General features: G+C 42.9%; 1 protein-coding gene across 1 annotated transcript in view; it reads left to right on the top strand.

The window, feature by feature from the left end:
* Nucleotides 1-8,647, top strand: part of LOC123488356 — a 30,698-nt gene extending 22,051 nt beyond the window's left edge. The window contains exon 4 of the mRNA XM_045219270.1: nt 8,341-8,647. Within this exon, the coding sequence (XP_045075205.1) occupies nt 8,341-8,489 (149 nt within the window). The 3' untranslated portion in view covers nt 8,490-8,647. The remainder of the gene's footprint in view (nt 1-8,340) is intronic.
* The last annotated feature ends 12,593 nt before the right edge of the window (nt 8,648-21,240 follow it).

Below are 21,240 nucleotides of genomic sequence, written 5' to 3'. Positions count from 1 at the left end.
TTGTGAATGTGGGTCTGTAAATCAAAACATATTATTATGTTAAGGTATTGCAAATATTTTACAGTGTTTTAAGTTATCATAGTTTCAGCAATGTGATCTAAACATCTTCAATCATAGTATTATTTGGAATTATTGAATTGATTTGATTATGAAGACACTTTCCTGTCACTGTGGAAGAATGTCACGTTCTTTTACCTTTTTTTAGAAAATGTGACCTTATGGTCAAAGTGTAAGGCAACTTGCTGTTGTCTGGGCTCCCCGCTTGTGCCATTAAACCCCTGCAAGCCCCTCTCTACCTTCAGGCTCTGCTCAAACCCTACAACCCAACCTGAGTTCTTCGTTCTGACACCTCTGGTCTCTTGGCCCTCCCACCCCTTCGGGCCCAGTCCAAGCTCTTCTCTGTCCTGGCACCCCAATGGTGGAACCAGCTTCCCCCTGAAGCTAAGATAGCAGAGTCCCTGCCCATCTTCCGAAAGCATCTGAAACTCTACCTCTTCGAATAGTATCTTAAAATATCCCACAACACCCCCCACCCCCCCCTAAAAAAAAGCCTTTTGTGAACTAACATCCAAACTTGACTATTTCCCGCCCTTACTAGCTCTGACTTTGCTAATAGCTACTTTATTGAATAAATAATTACTCACAATGACTGTGATATGTGGTTGTCCCACCTAGCTATCTGAAGATAAATGCACTAACTGTAAGACACTCTGGATAAGAGCGTCTGCTAAATGACTAAAATGTCAAATGTAAAAAGGCAGTATGAAAGCAGTATGGCATTTCTCTTTAAACTTCTCCAGCCGTTGAGCAGGGGCGAGTTTCATGAAACCACTTCTGAGAGATGGCACTTAGGTGTTCCTCCCACTCTGTTTTCATGTTAATGCCTACAGTATCTGATTTCCTTCCTGTATTGACAGCTAGAGGAAAGTTAATGTTATCTTGAATGAAACACCATCAAGTAGAACATCTTATTACATTGATATATTAGTGACTATAGCCCTTGTTGTGTATAGGACTGCACATCTAACATTGAACCAGTCATGTTAATGACTTTTATTAAGAACAGTGATGGTGTATAAAAATCATCATATTAATTAAAGCATGTAATTCAATCTGTATTCCACAAAGTCTGTCTAATCATCTACATAAAAACATATATAAATTGAAAAAAATATCAACGCAACCTGTAAAGTGTTGGCCCATGTTTCATGAGCTGAAATAAAAAATCTGATATTTTCCATACACACAAAAAGCTTATTTCTCTCAAATTTTGTGCACAAATTTGTTTACATCACTGATAGTGAGGATTTCTCCTTTGCCAATATAATCCATCCATGTGACAGGTGTGGCATATCAAGAAGTTGATTAAACAGCATGATCATTACACAGGTGCACCTTGTGCAATTGGAATGCTGACTGCAGGAATGTCCACCAGAGCTGTTGCCAGAGAATTTAAATGGTACTTTCATGGTGCGAACAGCCCGTTCCATCTCATCTCATAGATGCTCTATTGGGTTGAGGTCTGACTGCGCAGACCACTCAAGTAAACTGAACTCGCTGTCATGTTCCAGGCAATGTTTTTTCACTCCTCAATTATCCAGTGTTGATTGCGTGGCCACTGGAGACGCTTCGTCTTGTTTTTAGCTGATAGGAGTGGAACCCGGTGTGGTTGTCTGCTGCAATAGCTCATCGACGAGCTGCGATCGACGAGTTGTCCATTCCGAGATGCCGTTCTGCACACCACTGTTGTACTGCGCTGTTATTTGCCTGTTTGTGGCCCGCCTGTTAGTTTGCACAAACGATTTTTGCCATTCTCACATTTTTACATTTTACATTTAAGTCATTTAGCAGACGCTCTTATCCAGAGCGACTTACAAATTGGTGCATTCACCCTATAGCCAGTGGGTTAACCACTTTACAATTAATTTTTTAATTTTTTAATTTATTTATAAAAAAAAATTTTTTGGGGGGGGTAGAAGGATTACTTCATCCTATCCCAGGTATTCCTTAAAGAGGTGGGGTTTCAAATGTCTCCGGAAGGTGGTGAGTGACTCCGCTGTCCTGGCGTCGTGAGGGAGCTTGTTCCACCATTGGGGTGCCAGAGCAGCGAACAGTTTTGACTGGGCTGAGCGGGAACTATGCTTCCGCAGAGGAAGGGGAGCCAGCAGGCCAGAGGTGGATGAACGCAATGCCCTCGTTTGGGTGTAGGGACTGATCAGAGCCTGAAGGTACGGAGGTGCCGTTCCCCTCACTGCTCCATAGGCAAGCACCATGGTCTTGTAACGGATGCGAGCTTCAACTGGAAGCCAGTGGAGTGTGCAGAGGAGGGTCAAATTCTCCTTTGACCTCTCTCATCAAGCTCTGTTTTATACCACAGGACTGTCCCATAGGACTGCCACTGACTCGATATGTTCTGTTTGTCGCACCATTCTCTGTAAACCCTAGACACTGCCATGCATGAAAAGCCCAGGAGGGCAGCCCTTTCTGAGATACTGGATCCGGCGTGCCTGGCACCGACAATCATACCAGATCAAAGTCGCTTAGGTCACTCATTTTGCCCATTCTAATGTTCAATCGAACAGTAACTGAATGCCTCGATGCCTGTCTGCCTGCTTTATATAGCAAGCCACGGCCACGTGAGTCACTGTCTGTAGGAGCGATCCAGTATCATGAACGGGATGGTGTACCTAATAAACTGTCCAGTGAGTGTGTAAATCAACAGTATTCCGCTTCTTCTTCTCCAAAAGTCAGGGATACCACAAAACCTAACTGAGTAGTTGTTATAGGCTTGCATTAAGTGGTATTGCTAATTTGCATGAAACTAGTTTAATTAAAGTTTTGTTTCATTTGTGTTTTGTCTAAAACAAAATAGTCCTCAAGATACCTTACTTAAGAGGACATTACTAATTAGTAGTAATGGACATACATTTACATTTTTAGATCTGCTTTTATGTCTAGACTGACTTTTGTGTTCTTCTGTGGAAGCTATACATAAAAGGTTTGTAAGCTGCCCTATGCCTTAAAAGATACAGGGGCCACAATTTGACAATGGTTGCAACCTGGTCTCAGAGCATTTCGTATTAATCTGTATGTAAATCTGAGGAACTTTTGGTATGGTTACATAAAATAGATGGTTACATAAGGCAAAACATTTAAGTAGAGTGGTTAGTCGGGGTGGATGGGTTGCGAGTTCGAATCTCATCACAGATCTCGAATCTCATCACAGACAACTTTATAATTGTTGCTACTTAGAAGCATTTCAACTGCTCACTACTTTAACTACTTTAATAATAATAATAATATGCCATTTAGCAGACGCTTTTATCCAAAGCGACTTACAGTCATGTGTGCATAAATTTTTACGTATAGGTGGTCCCGGGGATCGAACCCACTACCCTGGCGTTACAAGCACCATACTCTACCAATTGAGCTACAGAGGACCACTTTACACCTACTTAGCGTGTTAGCGTGGTCCTCTGTAGCTCAGCTGGTAGAGCACGGCGCTTGTAACGCCAAGGTAGTGGGGTCGAACCCCGGGACCACCCATATACAAAAAAAAAATGTATGCACGCATGACTGTAAGTCACTTTGGATAAAAGCGTCTGCTAAATGGCATATTATTATTATTATTATTATTATTAGCTAAACCTTCCCCTAACCTTAACCCTTTTAGCTAACCCTTCCCTTACCTTAACCGTAACCCTAACCCCTAGCCTAGCTAACGTTAGCGAGACTAGCTAACGTTAGCACCTAGCTAGAATCTGTAACATATAATACGTTTTGCAAATCCGTAACATATTGTACTTTTGAAAATTCGTAACATATTATATAAAATGGGTGCTGAACATACACAAATTAATACATACCATATGAAACGTAAAATATAATACTAAATGAGTGTCTCGGACATACGTACAGAGTAATATGAAATGCTCTGAGACCAGGTTGATAGTGTAGTCACTGGCTCGAATGAGCGGATGTCAAACATCACCAACTGTTGATAAAAAACTTTTCACACAAGAGAGGACTTAGATGAGATAAAAGCTATGTGAAGAGCATAATACTTCTCTAAAGTAAATACATTTAGTCATTTTTCTCCAGGAAATCTGGATTTTAGATTTTTGCCATTTTGACTTTGGTGAGTGAATCTGGTCAGTTTATTTATATGCTTTTTCTTTATTAAATTAGTTTTAAGGTTACTGCAAGAGTTATATATGTTGATTGATACTTGAGGAAACGACCAGTCTTTTTACAATTCATTTATGATAATGTAGGCTCCAGGCTACTATAAATTGCATGCAATTGATCATAATTTGCAAATATAATGGTAATTATATGGTTGAACACATTGTATATGAATGCGTTGCTGGTTTGCCGGAAACACCAGTCCTGGACTAAAAAGCGATTTCAATAGACATTCTTTATTGATACTGTTTTTTAGTTGAGGACTAGGCTTAATCTCTGTCCGGGAAACTGGTCCATAGAATATTAACCTTCCCAAGGTACCATTACTAATAAAACCAATCTTTACAACAACAAAAAACAGTTATTGAATTTAGATATTACCAAAAAAAACGAATACAAAAATGTGGACCTATATTAAGGATCTCTACATTGATATTGATAGTGTTGTAATGGATCAAATAATTTAATCAAATCTGTTGTTACATGCGCCGAATACAACAGGTGTAGACCTTACGGTGAAATGCTTACTTACAAGCCGTTAATCAACAATGCAGAGTTTTTTTTTAAGTATGTAAGAAAGTATTTGCTAAAATTACCAATTAAATAATAGGTTCATGCTTTTTTGAATATGTTTATTCTATTGCAGCTAATAAGGGTTAAAGTTAGGGATTTTTTAATTGTGTTCCTTGGGTTATGTTTTAGATATTTAATTTTCTCTATTCATCCAGCTCACCTGTGGACAATCATCATTACATAATATGGTAGTAAATGCCTAACAATGTTAAGTGGAACAAAATATAATGTTTGCAAGCAGGCACAGCATACTTCTGGTTTTCTGTTCACACCAGGCATGCACGGCATACAAAAGTGACAAAGTATTTCTGTCACCCTGACAAACAAGTGTGTTGTCTTGTCTACAAGCCTGTCTTTCATTTGTAGAGTATCACCACATTATGATCCGTTCACGTAAATTCACACAGTTTTGATGATAATGCTCCTGTGAGACTTCTGCTAAATGTCACTTGTCTTGTGCAGGCTGAAGATAAATGGATCCTCTGATTACTATAGTTCTGGTGGTGACAGCAACAGCAGCACAAGGTGAGACATGATATTACACAGAACAGAGTATAAGGCCTATCCAAGACTTAATAAGACACAAACAACATTGATGCTAATAGTGGAACATGTTCTGCTAATCCAATTTACATTTATTATCTTCTATAGTTAAGAAAATGTACAAAAAAATAATAATAATCAGCCAAAAAGAGTTAAATAAATAAACAAGAACTGCGATATATACAGTGCATTTGGAAAGTATTCAGACCCCTTCACTTTTTCCAAATGTTGTTACGTTACAGCCTTATTCTAAAATGGATAAAAAATAAAAAATAATCCTCATCAATCTACACACAATACCCCATAATGACAACATGATAACAGGTTTTTAGAAATTTTTGCAAATTCTTGAGATCTTTCTACAACTTGATTGGAGTCCACCTGTGGTAAATTCAATTCACTGGACAGGAATTGGAAAGGCACACACCTGTCTATATAAGGTCCCACAGTTGGACGTTATATGATGGAATATGAAGAAAAATTCACCAAATTATTTTTTAATCTTCAACATAGAAATGCTACCAAAAAGAATTTACTGAAACTTGTAACAAATGACGGAGTCACCCATGATTCACCAAACCATATTTTGAAAGAGGAAGAAAAGTACTTTAAGCATATGTTTTTGTTTCAGTCTCCTCCTTCTCCACTAACCGAAGTTAATTGTATCGATTTTCTTTCTATGAATAATGTAAAATTAACAGCTGTACAGACAGACTCATTTGAAGGCCAAATTGCAGACGAGGAACTTCTCGATGCAATTAAAGCCTTTAAGACGGGGACAACTCCAGGGCTGGATGGCATACCAGTCGAGGTATACCAAACCTTTTGTGATGCACTCGGAGGACCGTTATTAGCATGTTTTAACCCCTCCTATAAAAATGGTAGCTTATCAGATGCTCAACAAGAAGGTATTTTTTAATTATTACTGAAACAGGACCTACAGTGGGGAAAAAAAGTATTTAGTCAGCCACCAATTGTGCAAGTTCTCCCACTTAAAAAGATGAGAGAGGCCTGTAATTTTCATTCCAGGTGAAGCTGGTTAAGAGAATGCCAATAGTGTGCAAAGCTGTCATCAAGGCAAAGGGTGGCTATTTGAAGAATCTAAAATCTAAAATAGATTTTGATTTGTTTAACACTTTTTTGGTTACTGCGTGATTCCATATGTGTTATTTCATAGTTTTTATGTCTTCACTATTATTCTACAATGTAGAAAATAGTAAAAAATTAAGAAAAACCTTTGAATGAGTAGGTGTTCTAAAACTTTTGACCGGTAGTGTATATATTTATATATTTTTTCAAAAACAACATATATTGTAAATTATACAGACAATTACATTGATGGAAACTACAATCTATCTGCAATATTACATTTGATCTAACCCCTAAAAAATTAAAATAAATAAACATCTAGGAGTCTTAGGCCTAGTTTACTGGTCTGTAACCAGAATGAATATGTGCATTTACATTAGAAATGAGCGTTTAAGGACCATGTTGGATGCATATTTGCCCAGGAGACATCAATTTACCGAGTTCAGGGCCAGCTCCGTCTTCACCTATTGGTCGGCCAGTTCAAGCAGATTATTAGTTGTTCAGATGGTGACGAAAAAATTTATATACAAAATAGAAACTACAAACAGGTATGCCCAAACTACAGACTCAAAACCAAACTAAAGGCTTCATGGCCACTAAACAAAACTAGCAGCCTCACGGCTCTGCAAGCTTGGACACTGACTGACGATCACCTTAATTGGCAGCACCTGATGTGCTTATCAACCAGGCTCAACACCTGGACAAGGTTGCTGCTGTCCCCTGGGTGAATGGAGTGTGGAAGTGTATCCTGAATAGTGTGTTTGTCTATGTCCTAACACTAAGCTTGTCCCCATACCATAACATACTGACATAAAATCATTGCTCCACAGTTAATGCCGCGGCCTGTAATCTCTCTCATGAGAATGGAACTCATCAATGCTATGGGGCTTTGGGAGAATCTTTGTCCTTACACCTGCCTGCAGACAGTATCAATGAAGAAATAACTTTGAGGAAAGGTGATAAACATATTCTGCTCTTCAAAACTGGAGAAAACTGGAGATTTAAATTGTATCTTGAATATGTGAATCGCTCTGAGATCTTTAAGAATGGAACATTCAGAATGGACAGAGTTATAGAGGACGACTCTGGAGATTACCAATTGAAAATATATAATTCAGAGGGAACAATGTTGCGCACAGTCAACATGCTACTGGAGACACAAGGTACAAAACCTTTTTGTATTTTAGTTAGGCCTAAATACTTCATAGATCATCAGTAGTAGCAGTAGTACAACACAGAGAGAACATTGTTATGACATAGAGAATATAATGCTTAATTAATATATTGTGTTTGCATCAATCAGAGTTAGGGTATTTGAGGCATCTCTTGTGTTTGTGTCTGTCAGCCCCGGTGTCAGAGCCAGTGTTGTCTCACCTCTGTCTGCCTCATGGAGAGACCGTGGTCACATGCTCTTCAGAGGGAGATGGTCTTCAGTACAGCTGGACCCTGAACAGCCAGAATCTGACCAGGAGTGTAGCCTATGACGTCTACCAGATCAGTGTCATCACGTTGAAGAGTGATGTGACAGGAACCCTGACCTGTACGGTTCAGAATAAAGTTAGCACCAGCAACTCTACTATTGATCTCCCCTTGGCCTGCCCAGGTAATGTCAGGACAGTTTACTTAATTCCCACCTTTTGAATTAAGAGTACAACTCTGTTTCATTTGCATGGTCAACAAGTGTTGTGTCCTGATGTTTTCTTTCTAGTTGTCTCTTCCCAGTTTCCTTTTGTAGCTGTGACTCTGACTGTTGGAATTCTCACATTACTTCTTGCACTGTTTGTCGGTATTAACCATCTACTCAAGAAACGAAGATCCAGATTTGATACTTCAGGTAAAATGTTTAAAGTAATTTATTTTCATGTCCAGAACATACATTTGAAATGTTGAATAAACATGACATTTTGTTTCATGTCCAGATTGTACAACAGCTTTCCTTTCATTTTTCAGAAAACGGTGACGAGGGTGTTGTATACGCTGATGTGAAAATAGGCAAGAAAAGAAATCCAGCAAGGAAGCAGAGGCCCCCAGCCACAGAGATGGTGGAGTATGGACAGATCAAAATGGCTGTGAACCCGGATGTGGCAGCCAGCCCATAGACTCAAGGGTAGACATTTTATCCACATGTTGCTTTATAAAGCAGATATAAGACAAGGGTTGACTGAACATTATGTGGATGCACTGATTGAGTAGATCAGACAGACCATCAAACTTAAAGACTAGTGCCAAATCAACACAACAAGATGACATCATGCATCGTGCAACGGATGCAAAGAAGATGCACTGCATGTAGTTTTGAGTTTGTTAACATGAATAATAATCTCATTTTGAATTGCATATTGCACAATGGTATAACAAATTTAAAGTATTTAAACTTTTCCTTAACCATGCTATCAATTGATCTGTATTTCAATGTTTGAATGGATCCTCTCTAGAGTGCTGGCAAGTCAGAACTTAACTCTATTGCTAGAGAGAAAGCATGTGAACATTTCCTTTGAAACTGAGCTGCAATATCATACTGTAAATGTAATGCTTTCTTTCTTTTGAGGCATCCATGTTGTTGTACCAATGTTTATTTGTGTTCAAATCCTCATTTACAATTGTTATATAATATATTGTTAATGAGGGACTGTAAATAAATAAACTATCTTTTTACATTGTTTAAAGTATTTAGAGCTATTCATGTGTGATTTCTTACATATATTGTTGCAGTGATAATTCAAAACAATTATATTGGTAAGAGAATAAAAGATAAGACAAAACTGTATTTAGTTGTATGTATGAAACAAAGTTGTGGAAACTCAAGAAATCAAGTTGACAAAATTTAACTTTTTAAGACAATGGGTTAAATCATATTTTTAAGATGTTTACTCGACAATGCAATGACTTTTGTATGATCTGTTATGGAGGTGTGAGGACCCCCGGTGACACATCAGAGAGCACCATCAATGTAAAGTATTGGGCAGTTTGAATGTGAAACTTCAAAGTGCACAATATTTAATTGAATCGTTCCTATTGAACCAGTCAATGTCTCCCTGTGAAAATGTATCTGTGTAATAATAAAATGATTGAATGTGATGACCCACAACAGATAATTGTGGAAGACAATAGTTTTTTCTGAAATCATACACTTATATTGCTAATGTATTGCTATGTAGCTCAGTTGATAGAGCATGGCGTTTGCAACGCCAGGGTTGTGGGTTTGATTCCCACGGGGGCCAGTATAAAAAAAATATATGTATTCACTAACTGTAAGTCGCTCTGGATAAGAGCGTCTGCTAAATGACTAAAATGTAAATGTAAATGTAAAAATTACAGATATTAGATATTACAGTATTACTATTCCTCTTCCTGCTTCAGTGCTGCTGACACTTACAGATGGTCCAAAATCCCTTGTTCTCATCAAACTACATGAAGGAAAAGGTAGTGAACGAAAACTCACAATGTGTAATAAGTTACAACTTCTGTTTTTGCAAACAGGTACTTGTGGTTGGGTGTTCACACCAAGCAACGTGTGACATAAAGAAGTGTTCTCTTCCTGACACGCCAGTAAGTTGTCTTGTCAACAAGCCTGTCTTTCATTTATAGTGCATCATAAAATGCAATGTATACATTTTTACATTACATTTACATTTACGTCATTTAGCAGACGCTCTTATCCAGAGCGACTTACAGCTTAATCCTGTAGCTTAATTCACTCTTCTTGTGCAGGCAGAAAATAAATGATCCCCTTGGTAATTTTAGTGCTGGTGGCCAAAGCAGCAGCACAAGGTAAGACATTATATTACAAAGATTATAATGAAATCTATTGTATTGAACATGAGCTCAGCTATGGTAGGATCCAAAAAGGAAATCGCAAAAAAAATGGTTATCGTTGAAAATGTTCTGTGAATACCAATTGACATTTATTAGTCAGTTACTGTAGAAAATCCCCTCTCTTAGCCTCCATTCAAAGACACTAGCTATGAGACACTTTCCACTAGCATAGAGCAGAGGTAATGGGGGGGATGGAATTTCCATTGTTTACAGCTACTCTGCCCCCCAACTTTCACACCCTTGCTCCTGGAACATTCCTGTCAGAACGCTGAGTGTGGATGTGGTGCAGGGAATCAAGCGCAGGAACAAGGGTGTTCGTCAACAGACTTTAGTAATCCAAAATAGTAACTCCAAACAGGTGAATAGCCAACCCAACCGGGAGGCATGAACAAATTACGCACACACACAACAGTGCGTAAAAACAAGAAAAGGCGCACGCAGTGCGGACTCTCGACACAAACAACACGAGAGAGAAAACCCATCAACAGCAACAGCTGACATAACAATTACACATAACACCTGACCCAACACACGATAACTAAATAGGAAACAAAATCAAACACTAACAAGGGACAGGTGTACAAACAGACAAAACCAAACAAACATGAAACATCGAACGGTGGTAGCTAGTACTCCGGGGACGACGACCGCCGAAGCATGCCCGAACAAGGAGGAGGAGCAGCCTCGGCCGAAACCGTGACAGTACCCCCCCCTTGACGCGCGGCTCCAGCCGTGCGCCGATCCCGGCCTCGGGGACGACCAGGACGACGCGGAGCAGGGCGCGTAGGATGACCCCGATGGAACTCGGTCAGCAGGGACAGGTCTAATATGTCCCTCCTCGGCACCCAGCACCGCTCCTCCGGGCCGTACCCCTCCCACTCTACGAGATATTTGAGACCCCCCATCCGGCGTCTCGAATCAAGGATGGACCTCACAGTGTACGCCGGAGCCCCCTCGATGTCCAACGGGGGCGGAGGAGTCTCCTCTATCTCATAGTCCTGGAGTGGACCAGCTACCACCGGCCTGAGGAGAGACACATGGAACGAGGGGATAATATTCCTCTAATCAATAGGCAGTTCTAACCTGTAACACACCTCGTTCAACCTCCTCAGGACTTTGAATGGCCCCACAAACCGCCGACCCAGCTTCCGGCTGGGCAGGCGGAGGGGCAGGTTTCTGGTCGAGAGCCAGACTCGATCTCCAGGTGCGTATACAGGCCCCTCACTGTGGTGGAGATCGGCGCTCGTCTTATGCCGACGGATGGCCCGCTGCAGATGGACGTGGGCAGCGTTCCATGTCTCCTCCGAGCGCCCCACCCACTCATCCACCGCAGGGGCCTCGATCTGGCTCTCGTGCCAAGGTGCCAAGGTGCCAGAACCGGCTGGTACCCTAACACACACTGGAAAGGGGTTAGTTGGGTGGAGGAGTGGCGGAGAGAGTTCTGCGCCATCTCGGCCCACGGAACGTATCTCGCCCACTCCTCCGGCCGGCCCTGGCAATAAGACCTCAGAAACCTACCCACATCCTGGTTGACACGTTCAACCTGCCCATTACTCTCCGGGTGGTAACCCGAGGTAAGGCTCACCGAAACCCCCAACCGTTCCAGAAAGGCTCTCCACACTCTGGAGGTGAACTGGGGGCCTCGATCAGACACTATATCCTCGGGTACCCCGTAATGCCGGAAGACATGGGTAAACAGAGCCTCAGCGGTCTGTAGGGCAGTAGGGAGACCCGGCATGGGAAGGAGACGACAGGCCTTCGAGAACCGATCCACAACGACCAGGATGGTAGTATTCCCCTGTGAGGGGGAAGGTCTGTAACAAAGTCCACCGAGAGGTGGGACCAGGGTCGTTGTGGAACGGGCAGGGGTTGTAGCTTACCCCTGGGCAAATGTCTGGGCGCCTTACACTGTGCACACACCGAACAGGAGGAGACATAAACCCTCACATCCCTGGCTAACGTTGGCCACCAGTACTTAGTGCTAAGGCAGTGAACTGTCCGGCCGATACCTGGATGTCCAGAGGAGGGGGACGTATGAGCCCAATAAATGAGGCGATCGCGTACCTCGAGCGGAACGTACGTCCGACCCACTGGACACTGTGGAGGACTTGGGTCGGTGCGTAACGCCCGCTCGATCTCTGCATCGACCTCCCATACCACCGGTGCCACCAGACAAGACTTTGGTAGTATGGGAGTGGGCTCAACGGACCTCTCCTCCGTGTCATACCGCCGAGACAGGGCATCTGCCTTCCTGTTCTGGGACCCAGGGATGTAAGTGATTTTAAACACAAACCGGGCTAGAAACATAGTCCAGCCGGGCCTGGCGAGGATTCAGTCTCCTAGCTGCCCGGATGTACTCCAGGTTACGGTGGTCCGTCAAAATGAGGAAAGGGTGTTGAGCCCCCTCAAGCCAATGCCTCCACACCTTTAGGGCCTGTACCACGGCTAACAGCTCCCTGTCCCCTACGTCATAATTCCGCTCCGCCGGACTGAGCTTCTTAGAATAAAAGGCACAGGGGCGGAGCTTAGGTGGTGTGCCAGACCGTTGTGAGAGGACGGCCCCAATACCGGCCTCGGACGCGTCTACCTCTACCTGGAATGGTAAAGCGGGATCCGGATGCGCCAACACCGGCGCCGAGGTAAACAGGTCCTTCAGTCTCCCAAAAGCCCTGTCCGCCTCAGCTGACCACCGCAAGCGCACCGGACCCCCTTCAACAGAGACGTTATGGGAGCTGCCACCTGTCCAAAACCCCGGATAAACCTCCGGTAATAATTCGCAAAACCCAAGAACTGTTGCACCTCTTTCACAGTGGTTGGGGTTTGCCAATTACGCACAGCTGACACCCGGTCAACCTCCATCTTCACCCCTGACGCAGACAACTGATAACCCAAAAAGGAGACCGACTTCTGAAAGAACAGACATTTCTCTGCCTTGACATATAGGTCATGCTCCAACAGTCTCCTCAACACTCGGCGCACCAGGGCTACATGCTCAGCTCGGGTAGAACTGTACACCAGAATATCGTCTATGTACACGACTACTCCCTGCCCCTGCATGTCCCGGAAAATCTCATCTACAAAGGATTGGAAGACTGAGGGAGCATTCATTAACCCATATGGCATGACGAGATACTCGTAATGACCGGAGGTCGTGCTAAATGCTGTCTTCCATTCATCGCCCTCTCTAATGCGCACCAAGTTATATGCGCTCCTGAGATCCAATTTTGTGAAGAACTGAGCACCGTGTAATGACTCCGTCATAGTCGCAATCAGAGGAAGTGGATAACTGTACTTCACCGTAATCTGATTGAGACCACGATAATCAATACACGGGCGCAAACCTCCATCTTTTTCTTCACAAAAAAGAAGCTTGAGGAAGCGGGTGAAGTGGAGGCCCGTATGTATCCCTGTCTCAGAGACTCGGCGATGTAAGTTTCCATCGCCTTCCTCTCCTCTTGAGACAAGGGATACACATGGCTCCGCGGGAGTGCTGCTCCTAACTGGAGATCTATCGCACAATCCCCCTGTCTATGAGGCGGCAGCTGCGCCGCCCTTGTCTTACTAAACACCAGTGTCAAATCCTCATACTCGGGGGGAATATGCAGTGCGGGCATTTGATTTGGACTCTCCACCGAGGTCGCCCCTATGGAAACACCCAGACATAGCCCCTCACACTGAACAGACCACCCTTTAAGAGCTTTCTCTCGCACACGAAATAGTAGGATCATGGGTAATCAACCAGGGAAGTCCCAGCACCACCGGATACGCAGGAGAGTCAATCAGATAGAGCTGAATCGTCTCCTCATGACCCCCTGCGTCTTCATCCTAAAGGGCGCTGTGACCTCCCTAATTAACCCAGATCCTAACGGACGGCTATCTAGGGCATGTACAGGGAAAGGCTTATCAACGGGAAGGAGAGGAATCCCTAACTCTACACAGAACTGGCGATCTACAAAATTCCCAGCTGCGCCTGAATCTACTAGCGCCTTATGCTGGGAACGAGGTGCAACCTGTGGAAAACAAACAGGCAAGGTTATGTGAACGACAGAAAGCTCTGGGTAAGTAGGGCGCCTACTCACCTGGGAGGACTCCCCAATGCGTGGCCTGCCTTCACCTCCACCGGGGGACCTTCCCCAACACCTAGCCGCGGTGTGCCCTCCACGGCCACAGTTGGTGCAGGGAACGGCCCCCCCTCGGGTTCCTACTCCTCCGTTCTCTAGCGCCAGCACCTCCGAGCTCCATAGGGCTCGGCTCGGAGGTGCCGGAAGGTGGAATGGGCAACCCCCACCCGGGACGTCCACGGGTGGCGAGCAGGGTGTCCAGCCGAATGGCCATGTCGACCAGTTGGTCAAACGACAACGTGGTATCCCTGCACGCCAACTCTCTCTGGACGTCCTCCCGGAGGCTGCAGCGGAAGTGGTCTATGAGGGCCCGCTCATTCCACCCTGCATCTGCCGCTAGAGTCCGGAACTCCAAAGCAAAATCCTGTGCGCTCCTCATCCCCTGTCGGAGGTAGAACAGACGCTCCCCCGCCGCCTTCCCTTCTGGTGGATGGTCAAACACGGCACGGAAGCGGCGGGAGAACTCCGCATAGGTAATAGTAGCGGCGTCTATTCTCCTCCATTCGGCGTTGGCCCACTCCAACGCCTTGCCGGTGAGACAGGAGATGAGGGCGGAGACGCTCTCGTGTTCCGAGGGCGCCGGGTGTACGGTGGCGAGGTAGAGCTCCACTTGCAGCAGGAACCCTTGACACCCGGCAGCGGAGCCGTCGTACGCCCTCGGGAGCGAGAGCCGAATCCCGCTGGGTTCCGGAAGGGGGACAGGAGGACTGACCGATGGGGATGGTCCGGTAGGTGGGGGCGTGGGTACCCCGCTGCTTTCCCATCGGTGGAGAGTGTTCATCACCCGATCCAGGGCGTGACCGATCTGGTTGATCCTGTCCTCCTGCCCACGAAGACGGTCCTCCATAATGTCCGTTGGCGCGGTTGCTCCTGCTGATTCCATGGGTTGATGTGTGATTCTGTCAGAACGCTGAGTGTGGATGTGGTGCAGGGAATCAAGCGCAGGAACAAGGGTGTTCGTCAACAGACTTTAGTAATCCAAAATAGTAACTCCAAACAGGTGAATAGCCAACCCAACCGGGAGGCATGAACAAATTACGCACACACACAACAGTGCGTAAAAACAAGAAAAGGCGCACGCAGTGCGGACTCTCGACACAAACAACACGAGAGAGAAAACCCATCAACAGCCACAGCTGACATAACAATTACACATAACACCTGACCCAACACACGATAACTAAATAGGAAACAAAATCAAACACTAACAAGGGACAGGTGTACAAACAGACAAAACCAAACAAACATGAAACGGTGGTAGCTAGTACTCCGGGGACGACGACCGCCGAAGCCTGCCCGAACAAGGAGGAGGAGCAGCCTCGGCTGAAACCGTGACAATTCCGTTGCTAGGGGCAACTCTGCTGAGCAACTCAACTGACAGGGGTCAGCCAATCACAGGCCGTATCTGGTGGGGTAACAGGCCCCTTTCCTGCCTGTTTCTTTAGTTGAGCTTAGTGTTGCAGAGAGATTGGCATGTGCACAGATATGGGTCTACCTGTGCCCAAGCACCTGCCCCTTTGTCCTCCCACTTACCAAGTGCCCTTTTGTTGGCACTATCCTAAATTAGCCATGGATGGAGATAGGGATTTACTTCATTCTGCGTACTGGCCAATGATTAACTTAGGCATGACATGCCAGCAACAAACGCTGACACTTCACATCCAAGTATATCTGACCAAATTATGAAAGACAAGCATTGTAATTTTGAATTCCGTAAAGTAAGTGTGGAAGAGGTGAAAAATGTGTTATTGTCGATCAACAATGACAAGCCACCGGGGTCTGACAACTTGGATGGAAAAATACTGAGGATAATAGCGGACGATATTGCCACTCCTATTTGCCATATCTTCAATTTAAGCCTACTAGAAAGTGTGTGCCCTCAGGACTGGAGGGAAGCAAAAGTTATTTCCCTACCTAAGAATAGTAAAGCCCCCTTAAATGGCTCAAATAGCCAACAAATCAGCCTGTTACCAACCCTTAGTAAACGTTTGGGAAAAATTGTGTTTGATCAGATAAAATGCTATTTCACTTTCAACAAATTGACAACAGACTTTCAGCACGCTTATATGGAAGGACATTCAACAAGCACAGCACTTACACAAATGACTGATGATTGGCTGAGAGAAATTGATTATAAAAAGATTGTGGGGGCTGTTTTGTTAGACTTTAGTGTGGCCTTTGACATTATCGATCATAGTCTGTTGCTGGAAAAACTGTATGTGTTCTGGCTTTACACCCCCTGCTATATTGTGGATAAAGAGTTTCCTGTCTAACAGAACACAGAGGGTGTTCTTTAATGGAAGCCTCTCCAACAAAATATTTCAAAAACTAAAAGCTTTGTATTTGGGACAAATCCTTTACTAAACCCTATACCTAAACTAAATCTTGTAATGAATAATGTGGAAATTGAGCAAGTTGAGGAGAATAAATTGCTTGGAGTAACCCCTGGATTGTAAACTGTCATGGTCAAAACATATTGATACAACAGTAGCTAGGATGGGGAGAAGTCTGTCTATAATAAAGCTCTGCTCTGCATTCTTAACAGCACTATCAACAAGGCAGGTCATAGTGGTAGCAGGTCATAGTGGTCGTGTGGTCAGGTGCCAGAAAGAGGGATTCACAGTCCCCAAGTCAAGAACAGACTATGGGAGGCGCACAGTACATTTGTACATTTTACATTTTAGTAATTTAACAGACGCTCTTATCCAGAGCGACTTACAGTTAGTGCATACACTTTTCATACAGTACTACATAGAGCCATGACTACATGGAACTCTATTCCACATCAAGTAACTCATGACAGCAGTAAAATTAGATTAAAAAAACAGATAAAAATACACCTTATGGAACAGCAGGGACTGTGAAGCAACACAAACATAGACACATGCATACAAACACACGATAACATACGCACTATACACACGTACACATGGATTTTGTGTTATAGATATGTGGTAGTAGAGTAGAGAGAGGCCTGAGGGCACACACTTGTTGTGAAATCTGTTCTAAATGTATTGTAATGTTTTTAAAATGTATAACTGCCTTAATTTTGCTGGACCCAAGGAAGAGTAGCTGCTGCCTTGGCAACAGCTAATGGGGATCCATAATGAATACAACTACAAAAGATTATAACGGCGATTCTGATCCAACCATTTATTCATACAATGTTGTGCCCCTGGTCTGAGAGGATGGAAGTTCAGTACGTAGCTAGATGTAGAAGGCTAATGTTAACTAGCTAACGTTGCCCATGAATGGAAGTTAGGCTAGCGAGCAAGCCTTTTAGCCAGGTGACCTAGGACAACAAAACATAAGAACGTGTACTGTATGACAGAGTTATAGAACGTTTCCTCAACATGAAAGAGAGGAGGATGGACTTGGTGTTTCTCTACAAGTAGGGTGAGTCAACATATTTTTCTACTTGTAAGAACAAGCGCGCGCACACACATACACACACAGACAGAAATTAGAACCATCAACAGCCACATCATATTTAGTTTTCCCCAGTGATTTTAACCACACACCGCTACTGCCCCTACCCCGTCCGTTGGTCTGCCCGGTATGAAGCTCACGTGCACTCGGTTGTGCCATTATCCCAGTCTGCCCTGCAGGGTATGGAGATTGCGCATGCCCAGTATCCAAACATGCATGGTTTGAGATGCAACCGGTCAAGTGTGTGTAGCGAGCTACTGTTTAAATATCAACAGTACTGCCACAGCAGCATAAGATTTGATTAACACATTTGATTTATGCTACATCATCATCAATATTCGCTCTGGTTGGCTGATAGCCTATGTGCAGCAGCACTTCATTATTTATTTCCTTATAGAATCATAGCCGTGGGAAGGTTGCTGGAGATGCTGCAGCACCCCCAGACACCCCTGATCAATTAAAATAAATTACCAAAGTTATAGAATTACTGCTGTCTGTTCAGAAATCAATGAAATCATTCAGAAGAGCCTAGTACACCATGTGTAGGGCTATAATTTAGCCACAAAGGATCAAAAGCTTCTTTAATAAAAATAGCCCATCTATATAGTGTGTGTAGCATAACAACTAGGCATAGCCTATAGTCAGGAACGCACAGCAAATCTGTCAGTGAACAGCATGCAGACAAAACAGACCTTTCGCAATTTTTTTTTAAATACAATCGTGGGAAAAACACAGGTTGGAAAGCAACCCACTAGACACAGACGTCAATTCAATGTATATTCCACCTTGGTTGAAACAACGTTGATTAAACCAGTGTGTGCCCCATGAGATGGCTCATGAGATGGCTGAAAAGAGAGAAGACTCTAGTCAGTCTGCTGTAGGCTACCAACATATGTTATCAACTTCCAAATAGGCCTATTGAGCGAACATTGTTAGCATATGATAGCAAAATGTGTAGAACAGCAGGAAACTTGCTTCAAACTGCTACATTTTCTCAGAGGAAATGGGACTTGAAATGCGGTAGTCCGGCCCCGCTCATATTGCACAATGCGTGTCTCCACACACCTAGTCCTAGGCTATTAATGGATTCAAGACAAGGTCGTTTTCATTGATCTCAGATTCTCAGTGTCAAAGCAGCCTGTTTCGATCATTTGTGCGGTATTCAAAAATATTCTGCCAGTCTCCAGTCATGTAAAATGAAGTAGAATTACCCTAGGCTACTAAAAACCTTCCCCATGTGTACAACTTCTGTAAAGGATTTTCCTCTCCTTCTCTTTGCCTCTACGAGAATGCCATGATATGCATGCAATGCTTTATTATAAAGGTGCAATTTATTTTTCATGCGTTACAGTACCTCAGAGTTCAGTTGATGTATAGTTAATCTGTAAATGTCATAGGTTCTTATTACTATGTTAGTAGATGCTTATACATACTTATTTCACTGTATATATGGTAGTAATTCATGCCTGAGTACTAGCCATTTTACTTACTCCTGTTTATCTGGACATCATGGCATCATTTATGTGTGTCTTAGCTATTCAGACCATGAGGTAAAATCTCTCCCCATTAGTTACTCTGGGTCAAGATGGCTGCCAGCCAGTCATTGTTCACCCTCACCCAAAATGGCCAGCCTATGACGTCATCATGCCCCTGTCACTTGCTAGCCACATCCAAAATGTCTGCTAGTTTACATATTAGCATTCTAGCATGCTACCTCTAACCCTTAGCCCCACTAGCGGCTACCTGTACTGCACATGGGGTTTACACAGCTCTGGCCTAAAGCCTGAGGCCTACTAACCCTGGCCTACTATCCTAGCGTGATAGGCCCAATTGTTTATAATATGTTCTACTACCCACAGCCTCTGGTCTGCTAGCCTAGCATGCTAGCCTTCCTTGTGTATACTCTCTGCTACTACTAGCCCATGGCCTAGCTTAGCGTGCTAGCCCACTGTTATGTATATACTGCTCTGTGTGTGATATTTTGGTCCATTGCTACTAGCATCCATGTAGGTTTAGTGGGGGGTGGTCAAAAATAGGGAAGGGTTGTGTGGTTTTTGGGGGGCACTGGTGAGGGTAGTGCGTTTTTTCCCTGGTTTTACATTCACTCTTTTGCAGGTTTTACTATATAAAATGATTGAACATACAGTGTACTTACTTTGCATAAAACTAAAGTGACATCATACAAACAAATACTTAAAAAACAAGCCATAGAAAGTTGGTTGCAATTTCAATTTAATCCTCCAGAAACGACAGAACAAATAATGCAACAAACATTGTGGTTAAATTCAAATATACTAATTGACAAAAAAACTTTATTTTTTGACAGAATGTTTAAAAAAGGTATAATACTTTTAGCAAAAATGTTTATTTTTAATTCACAATCTGTAGAAGCAATGAGAATAGAAAGGTTCAGAACTTTTGTAAAACATCACAGTACGGTTGAAATATATATGGCAAATAGAAATCCTATATGGATGGTGTTAAGAGATAGATGGGAGGTATTGAATAGAGTTGAAGGATGGGACTAATAACAAATAACAACAAATAATAAAAAAGATAGCTAATAATGTAAGCATACTGTGTCCATAATAAGTATATAGGTTGTATGTTGGGAGCTTTTGGGAAAGAGCACAGTTAGAAAGATATGGCATATAGAAGCAAACCGGATGGACATCATGAAAATGATCGGAGCGGTTGAGAGTAGAAGAAGTTCAGGAGTAAAATATATATACATATATATAATAGAATTATTGTAAAATTAACTGTGTCCATAAAGTGTAGATAATAAGTATAGACCGGAAGTAGAGGCCTGGGCATTGATGTTCACTAATTTACTCCAAGTAGGGAAAGGATGGCGGGGTTGAAAAGTAATAAAGGGGAGTATATATATAAAAAACATGGGGGATTGGAAGTGATGCAGACAATTACATTGATAGAAGATACAATCTATCTGCAATATTAAGCTGATCCATCCCCCAGAAAAAAAAATAAGAAAAAAATACTTAAAATAGTCATAAGGAAACATAACTAGGAAGACACTGATGTTGTAGGAAGAGTAACATAATGGGCATTAAGGTTAAAACATGTGCTTATACTGTGAGTCTAATTATTGACCTTTCGGTTGTTGTCTGGAAGCTATAAATGAAAGGTGTGTCAGCTGACCACTGCATGTCTTAAGATAGAGTGTGGTCACTGAGCGGAGGTCAAACTAACATCACAAACTGTAGTTCAAAGTGTATTCATATTGTAGAGGAGAGGACTTATGATAGATAGGTGGAGATCATATCATTTCTAAAATACATCTAGAGCATTTGTCATCCATTTAGTTCAAGGAATAGTCAACTTTGGTAAGTGAGTTTCATACACTTATATTGCTAATGTATTGCCGTTACAGCTATCAGCTTTTTAAAAATCCTTTATTTAAAGATGCACTATGCAGAAATTGCACCGTCATTTACTGGACGCTAAAATTCTAATGGTTAGT

The sequence above is a fragment of the Coregonus clupeaformis genome, unplaced genomic scaffold (genome assembly GCF_020615455.1).
Source record: "Coregonus clupeaformis isolate EN_2021a unplaced genomic scaffold, ASM2061545v1 scaf2209, whole genome shotgun sequence".
NCBI lineage: Eukaryota > Metazoa > Chordata > Actinopteri > Salmoniformes > Salmonidae > Coregonus > Coregonus clupeaformis.
The sequence above is the reverse complement of the archived record's forward strand: the minus strand, read 5'-3'. Positions and strand labels throughout refer to the sequence as shown.